This window comes from Oryctolagus cuniculus, chromosome 18 (assembly GCF_051225735.1).
Source record: "Oryctolagus cuniculus isolate XC-2025 breed Fujian yellow rabbit chromosome 18, ASM5122573v1, whole genome shotgun sequence".
In the NCBI taxonomy this organism is placed as follows: Eukaryota; Metazoa; Chordata; class Mammalia; order Lagomorpha; family Leporidae; genus Oryctolagus; species Oryctolagus cuniculus.
In genome coordinates this window covers 79,510,814-79,519,219 of record NC_142884.1, presented here as the reverse complement: position 1 = coordinate 79,519,219, position 8,406 = coordinate 79,510,814, and the positions used below count along the sequence as shown (strand labels likewise).

Here is an 8,406-nt window from a genome sequence, read left to right as displayed (position 1 = left end):
GCTATGAGCACAACCCGCAGACCCTGAGCAGCCCCTCCCCAGGACGCAAGTCTCCAGCCTCCCAACACAACCAAGGGCTCCCCTCCCTGCCTCCCGGGTCCAGGTCTCAGCCTTCGGGTCTGACGTCAGTTTTCGTGTGCACCTGCCCCCTACTTGCAGCTCACAGATGAGCTGGAAGCAGGAGGCTGAGTGTGGATTGCTCTCAGGTCACAGGAGCGCTCCTAGGGAGAGGACTGGCCAGGCTCCTCCAGTTCCTCCAGGCCACAGCACAGGCCTGCCCCAGCTCCCCTGCCCTTCCTCACCCCTCTGGACCCAACTGGTCAGAATAAAAAGAAATCTCCAGCGCCAGGCAGGGACATCCGACAGCAACAGGTTTATTAAGTACCCCCCCAAATATAAACACAAACCAATCTTTAAGAAAACCATAAAACATCAGGCCTGGAGCCACAGAAGAACAAAGAAACAAATGAGCAACACAAAGACAGACGGAGGCGGCCCAGGGTGGGGAAGAGAGGGCTGGGTGGACCCTTTCGGGGAGGGAAATGACCATGGATACTAGAGGACGACGACTTGGGGGCCCTGGGGTGCTACGGCGAGCTGGTGGGAGCAAAGCTGGGGCAGTGTTGGTCGGTAGGTGGCTGTGGGGGGCGCTGCTGGCCTCGGCCCCGGCTGCCACACGGCCCCACGCTCCAGCCGCAAGCTGCTTTACTTGGGGCCCTGCGCCTCGGACTCTTCTTCATCATCTTCATACATCTCGCCCTCCTCCTCGGCCGTGGCGTCCTGGTACTGCTGGTACTCGGACACCAGGTCGTTCATGTTGCTCTCAGCCTCGGTGAACTCCATCTCGTCCATGCCCTCGCCCGTGTACCAGTGCAGGAAGGCCTTGCGCCGGAACATGGCCGTGAACTGCTCCGAGATGCGCTTGAACAGCTCCTGGATGGCCGTGCTGTTGCCGATGAAAGTGGAGGACATCTTGAGGCCGCGGGGCGGGATGTCGCACACGGCCACCTTGACGTTGTTGGGGATCCACTCCACGAAGTAGCTGCTGTTCTTGCTCTGGATGGCCAGCATCTGCTCGTCCACCTCCTTCATGGACATGCGGCCGCGGAAGACGGTGGCCACCGTCAGGTAGCGGCCGTGGCGCGGGTCGCAGGCGGCCATCATGTTCTTGGCGTCAAACATCTGCTGGGTGAGCTCGGGCACGGTCAGGGCGCGGTACTGCTGGCTGCCTCGGGCCGTGAGTGGGGCAAAGCCAGGCATGAAGAAGTGCAGGCGGGGGAAGGGCACCATGTTCACGGCCAGCTTGCGCAGGTCAGCGTTGAGCTGGCCAGGGAAGCGCAGGGAAGTGGTGACCCCGCTCATGGTGGCTGACACGAGGTGGTTGAGGTCGCCGTAGGTGGGCGTGGCCAGTTTGAGGGTGCGGAAGCAGATGTCGTAGAGGGCCTCGTTGTCGATGCAGTAGGTCTCGTCGGTGTTCTCCACCAGCTGGTGGATGGACAGGGTGGCGTTGTAGGGCTCCACCACCGTGTCCGACACCTTGGGCGAGGGCACGACGCTGAAGGTGTTCATGATGCGGTCGGGGTACTCCTCGCGCACCTTGCTGATGAGCAGGGTGCCCATGCCCGAGCCCGTGCCGCCGCCCAGCGAGTGGGTCAGCTGGAAGCCCTGCAGGCAGTCGCAGTTCTCGCACTCCTTCCGCACAACATCCAGGACCGAGTCCACCAGCTCTGCACCCTCCGTGTAGTGGCCCTTGGCCCAGTTATTGCCAGCCCCGCTCTGACCTGCGGAGCGAGACAGACAGGGGTCAGGGTCCGTAGCACAGACCTCCCAGAGGGCAACTGTGGAGGCCCGAGCCTCTGTTTTCTCTCCCATAAAGGGGCAGGTCCCACGGGGGATACCTTCACACACCTGTCACGGCTGCCCCAGAGCCCAGACAGCTGCATGGTTTGTCCTGTAAAGGGTCTTTCTCCTGGGGGTCTCCTGTGTAAGATCATCCACCGTGTGCCTTGAGCCTACCTTTCCTCTCACTGGCTGGGCTGTGAAGTTCAGCCCCGGCCCCAGAATGCCTTGCGGCTCAAGGCTGTTGGATGTGGGGGCGTCAGAGGGCTGCAGTGAGGTGCAGCCCTCGCCCTCTTTACCTATGAGGCACAGGAAGGAGAATGCCGTGGCCGCTTGCTGCTTGCTTGCAAACCCCAAGTCCCCTGGAGGCCCCGACTGTTCTGCCAGCTCTCCCACAATTCTGTGAGCTCCTTTCTTTTCTCACCTCATTCTGCTTGAAATGTGTGAGCAGTTCCTGCTTCCTGCATGGAATGCCCAGTGTAAAATGGAGAGATCAGTTCTCACCCTGCAAGATCATGTTGAAGGGTGTGAAGGCATTGGCCTGGATCTGCCAACAAAGCTGGGAGCAGGGGGACTTACCGAAAATGAAGTTGTCGGGCCTGAAGAGGTGACCAAAGGCCCCCGAGCGGACGCTGTCCATGGTCCCGGGCTCCAGATCCACCAGGATGGCCCGAGGCACATACTTGTGAGCTGCAAGGAGAGAGGGGCTCAGTCACACAGGTTACAGTGGGTCAGGGGTGCCCCCGTTCTCCATCCTTCCCTGACCTCAAGAGACGGGACCCAAGGGTGAGCTTGGAGGCACTGGTGAGGCTGAGTATCTACCTTTACCCTCGGCCTCACGAGTGTAACACAGGGATGGGGGGTGGAACAACATGTCCCTGTGGGCAGCTGAGCGCTCCCCAGTCTGTCACAGCAACAGCCCTGGTGCAGCAAGCCCTCGGGTGACGCCCCCCGTGCCCTCTCAGGATGCAGCCAGCCACCCAAGCTTCCTGCCTGCTCTCAGGGCCATCAAACAGCTTGGCGCACTCTGTGGACACCTAGGCTAATGGATAGGAGGGCAGAGATGCTGGAGCCCAGGCTGGGGTGGGGGGTGCTCACAGGAGGCCTCGTTGTAGTAGACGCTGATGCGCTCCAGCTGCAGATCTGAGTCCCCCACATAGTTGCCGCTGGGGTCTATGCCGTGCTCGTCACTGATGACTTCCCAGAACTGCAGGAAAGGAGGTGGGGAGGAAGAGTCAACTGGCGGCCCGTGACCCCCGGCAGGGCCCTCTGAAGCCTCAGAGACCTCAGTACAGAACCAGGGGCTCGGGCCTGAAACCTCCACGAGCCCACCGAGACTCTCTGGATCCAGACCTACTTGCTGGCAAGAGCCCTGGTCAGTCCGTTGGTCTGTGGAAGGGGCTAGCAGTAAACACCACATGGAGAAACTTTTTTGTTTCTCCTTTTCAGATCAGGGAACCGCGGGAGACACGGCGATAGCAGGTTGCAGAGCCACACCCTGTATGTGGCCCCTGTCCAGTGACGGGGCAGTGAAACCGGCACTCCATTGATGACCTCAGCCAAGGGGCCAAGGGGACCTGTGAGGCTGTCCCAGTGAGTGGCCCCCAGACTGCCCCTGTGGAACCTGGCAACTCAGAGCCTCGGACTCTCACTGCCTTCTGCTGCTCACCTTTCCCCGCCTTGGGCCGCCTGGGTTCACAGTCCAGCCCCACCCCTTGCCAGCTGCACAACCTTGGGCAGGTCACAGGGGTTCTCTGCGCCCCATGTCCTTGGCTGTACGCAAGCTCACATGAGCACGTAGCACGGGGCTGGCGCTGTGTGGAAGTGTGAGCCCAGGTATGTGAAGGGCAGGCCTGCCACACTCCAGGGACGCCTCTTTGCTTGAATAGCAAGGTGGCTGCCCCCTCTGACAGGCCATCTCTGGCCCACACACTGCGGCTTCTGGGGTTGTCCATGTCACTCCCCTACTCCCCAGGCCAGAGTGACTGTCAGATAAGTCACTGGGCACGCAGGCCTCAGCGCAGCCAACGGCCTCAGTCACGTCCTGGTGAAAAGGCCACTGCAGGAACCGAGCGCGCTGCCCTGTCTGGCCGTCTCTGACAGTCACAGAAAGCTGTCCTTGGGACAGAGAGGCTGCTTCTCACCGGGTGGAACTTTGTCGTATGCACCCAGGAGCTCTCCAAAGGGATCAGGGAGTAATGGATCTGAAGAGACCGGGCGATGTGATCATGCGATTACCACACAAAGACACTGCAGAGAGGCCTCCCCCTCTGTGCGTTGTTATTACTGCTGAGCTCTCTTCTTCTTGCATGAAGTGTGAGAATTTTCACCTGGGAATGTCACAGAGGCCTTTCAGGCCTGCCCCTGCTGCTTGGCCCCCTGAACCCGCCCGAGAGCCCTCCGAGCAGCTCTTGGCAGCTTGTCTGAGCCAGGGGCCTGGCGCCGCACAGCCCTGGGCACTTCAAAATCCTGGCATCAGGAACACCCACAGTTACCAGTCCCTGGGGAGGGGATGGGCTCAGCCACTGTGCTGCCAGTGCATGAGGGACAGTTCCTGGCGGAGCGTGAAGCGTGGGACTCCTAGGAGGCCGAGGGCTGCAGCCCTGCGCCAGCCACACTGTGGGCAAGAGCCCCCTCTTCCTTGGACCTTAGTCTTCTCAGGAAGACATGATAATGGTGCTCACATGAACATAAGCAGCATAAAGGCCAGGAAAAAAGCAATCAGCAAACGTTGTCTTCATTTCCTTAGAAGGCCTTAGGTGGAGGTGGCGTTGTGGCGTGGAGCTGCCACCTGCAGTGCCAGCAACCCATAGGGGTGCCAATTCGGGTCCCAGCTGCTCCACTTCCGACCCAGCTCCCTGCTGTGGCCTGGCAAGCAGCAGAAGATGGCCCAAGTGCTTGGGTCCCTGCACCCACGTGGGAGATCCTGCATCCTGGGTTTGGCCGTGACCAGCCCTGGTGATTGTGGCCATCTGGGGAGTGAACCAGAGGATGGAAGATCTCTCTCTCTCTCCCTCTCTGTAACTCTGACTTTAAAATAAATAAATATTTAAATAAAAGGCCCTAGGTACTATTTAAAGTTTAAAGGCACATGTACAGACAGATTAAGCAAAATGGGCTGGAAGAATAAAAAACAAAACCAAACCGTGTTCCTGCTCAGAGAGAGGAATTTTAAACTCCAGGTTTCCGCGCTTGCTCCATTTTTTTTTTCCAGAATACATTAATAGTTGCTTTTGTGGTTGAAATTTTTAAAAATTGTAACTTAAAATAAAATCAGTAAACCATAAGTAACCCGTCCAAGAACAACACGTAACTTGGCAAATCAAATAGGAAAGAAATCCACAAGGTCAAGGCCAAGTCTCCTTGCTCAGCGGGTGGCGCTGTCCGTGGTGCTGACCGCAGGACCCGCCGGCCGGAGACCGAGCTGCGGCCAGGGTGGGTCCGTGGGTCTGAGCCTGCCGCCCCTCTCGAGGGGAAGAAGACAGACAGAAACCTTCCTCCCATTGGCCGCCATGACCAGCGCTCCGCCCCTCTAGAGGCCCCGCCCAGCGGCAGGGAGGAGGGCGCGGCCCGGGAGTCCAGGGAGGACTAGGGCGCAGACAAAGACCCCAGAAGACCCCTTCCCTTCTGGCGGCCCTGGCACTGGGGAGCAGACTGGAGTCAGGATCCCGGGCCCAGGAGGAGGAGCTGCCGTCCCTGAGCCCGGCTCGTCCTTTCACACCGCAGTCCCACGGGCTAGCCTCGCTCCAGTCCTGCCACGCCCTTGCAGGATAACGCAAGGTCTCTCCCAGAGCGATGTCTCGGGTGCCGCCCGCCATGAGTCACTCAGCGGCTACTGACGCCCCAAGAAGAGCTGGTGCTCCAGGCTGCAGACCCCTGGTGTGGTCCTCCCTCAGGCTGGCCAGGTGCCAGAGAGGACCCACAGCTGGGAAGCAGCCCCTGCCCACCCAACAGCTGCTGCCGGTGATGGGGGGGAGGCCTGAGCCCCACCCCTGCAGGCACATGAGGGACCCAGCAGTCAGCTGCAGCAGCAGGAACAAAACACAGCCACAGAGCTTCCTGTCCTTGGGGCAGGCACTGGGCCTAAGGGTCCCAGCCACGGCCAGGGGGCTGCTGCAGTGGTGAGCAGTACAAAGGAAAACAGCTCCAGTCCTGAAAGGTCCACCTTTCTATGGCTTGCATTGTTGGAAGGGTCAGATAGGAAATTCTTCATTGAGCAGAATAAAAAAACAAACAAACAAAAAGCCAGGGAAGGAGGTACACAGCCCTCAGGGCTCCCGCAGGTGCAAACAGAGTCTGGGGTCCTCCTGAGGTGGCAGCAGGCCTGTCCCAGCCATAGAGGGAGGGAGCTCACGGGAGGGCTCAGGGCTGCCAGCCCAGGGACCCCAGGCCCTCCCGGGAGAGCAGATGTTCAGGGCAAGCCTGGCCCTGGGACCACTAACGAGCCCTCAGCCCCTCCTGCCATGCTCCTCAGGAGCCCTGATTCAATTTGCGACCACAAGCCTCCCCTCCCCCACGCCTCCTTCCCTGGCACAGCTGTCCCCTTCCCTGATTAAGGAGTGCCTCTGCTACTGCCCCCACCAGAGGCACCCCCACCCCACAGCTGAACCTGCAATTTGCATGTCAGCCACGTGGCCACCCCAGCCCCATTGTAATCAGCTTTTTGTTCCTGCTTGGTTTCCAGGACAACAGCCTGCAGAGGCCCCACCCCCTTCCCCTTCTGGACCCGACCTGCTAGGGCCTCATCCCTGCCCCCAGCTGCTTCCCTGGCCATGGTGCTGACAAAGACCTCCCCTCCCCACCCCAGCCTGAGCCCCAGGCGGGGCATCTGCAGGGCAGCCCTGGCTGTGGTGCTGAGAAAGACTTCCCCTCCCAGCCGGAGCCCCCCAGCCGGCGGCAGCCTCCCCCGACGCACCCGGAGCCCCAGGCTGGGCGCCTGCAGGGTGCTGAGGATGGGATGGGCAGGTCTAGCCCTGGTGCTGACAAAGACCACCCTTCTCAACTGGAGCCCCCCAAGCCTGAGCCCTGCTCCAACCCACCGTACCCGGAGCCCCAGGCTGGGCACCTGCAGGGTGCTGACAGTGGAACGGGCAGCCCTGGCCGTGGTGCTGACAAAGACCGCCCCCCCCCACCAGCCGGAGCCCCCACCTCACCCCAGCTTAAGCCCCCACCCCCGCCTGAGCACCTGCCCCCCAGCCGGAGCCCCCGACGGGATGCGCAGCTTGCCGGTCTGCAGCGTGCTGCGTGACCTTGGGTGAGGGACAGCTGGCTCAGGAGCTGCAGAGGAGCGAGGCCACCTCTGGAGGATCGCTGCGGATAGCTCTCCCGCTCCCCCACTCCTCCTGCTCGGCCTCCGCAAAGTGGGCGAACAATGGCGGGGCGGCCGCGGGGACGCCGCCCTCCGCACCCAGAGCCTGCTTTGTCCCCACGTCCAGCCCCCGGGTGGGTGCGGTCTAGGCCCCCGGGGGCTTCGGCCAGGTGCTGCTGCCCCCCGGGGAGGATGAATCGGGTCTCAAACCAAGGTGACCCCTGAGTCCCGGTCCGACGGCTCCCCACAAAGGAACGGGGTGGGGCTGTGACGCGACAGCGGCTCCGCTGCCTGCAGGACACCGCATCCCACCCCCCACCCCCGTCCCCCGATCCTGCAGCGCGGCGGTGCTTAGAACGCGAGCCCCACCCATGCGCCCACCCGGCCCGATTCGGCCGAGGGCCACGCCCAGCCGGGCCGGGCCTTAGGCGGGCGGCCACCCAGCAGGCACGGGGTGAAGACGCGGGCGGGGGCCGTGGAGCAAGGACCCCGCCGACCCTGCGGCGCGCGCGAGGCGGCTCCTGGCTTCGTCCCGGGTGTGCAGGTCGGGGCGGGCACGGCGCACGGCCTCACCTTGGCCCCGATCTGGTTGCCGCACTGGCCGGCCTGGATGTGCACGATTTCCCTCATGGCGGCGCGGCGGGCGGAGGCGGCGGGCGCAGGGCGACGGGCGGCTGCGGAGGCTCCGCGGCCCCCGACGCCCGCTCTTAAGGCCGCGGCCCCCGCGCCCAGGCTGACGTCTCCGCGGCGTGGCCAATCCGCAGGCGCCGCCGCACAGTGCGGCGCGGCACCGCGCACCGCCCCGCGCTCCCGGCCCCGCCGCAGCCTGTTCGCAGGGAGGGGCTGGCGCGCTCCGCCGAGGACAATGGAAGCCGCGGGCCCCCTGTCACCCTCGCCCCGCAGCTGCCCCGGAGAGTGCTCCCGCAACTTTGTGAGGGGCCCTTACACCCCCACCCCCGCGTCATGTCCCGCACACAAATCCACTGGGCTTTGCGGGGTCCCTGGGGTGGAGGAGGCAGGCAGGGGACGGCAAGCTTGCGGGCGGGGCCCCCGTGCAGGTAGCGTCCGCAGCGCCTCGCCGCGGACGTCTGCAGTGCGTGGTGCCCCTTGTACTACCCCGCACCATGGACCTGCCCCAGGGGTGCACAGCAGCCCCAGGTGTGCGAGGCGTGGAACCCCCGACCCAGGCCGGCGCCGAGCCGCTGCCCAGCGGGTGTCGGAGTTGGCGGTTTGTCCTACAGCGCACACGGCGGTGGGTG

At 62.9% G+C, this 8,406-nt stretch overlaps 1 protein-coding gene across 1 annotated transcript; it reads right to left on the bottom strand.

Annotated features, from left to right (window-relative positions):
• Nucleotides 1-354: 354 nt before the first annotated feature.
• TUBB3 (tubulin beta 3 class III) lies at nt 355-7,938 on the bottom strand. Its single transcript, XM_051828958.3, has 4 exons — nt 7,721-7,938; nt 2,938-3,046; nt 2,419-2,529; nt 355-1,781 (listed from the first exon to the last, which is right to left on the bottom strand). The coding sequence occupies exons 1-4, from the start codon at nt 7,775-7,777 to the stop codon at nt 706-708; spliced, it is 1,353 nt and encodes a 450-aa protein (XP_051684918.2). The 5' UTR covers nt 7,778-7,938; the 3' UTR covers nt 355-705.
• Between the last annotated feature and the right edge of the window lie 468 nt (nt 7,939-8,406).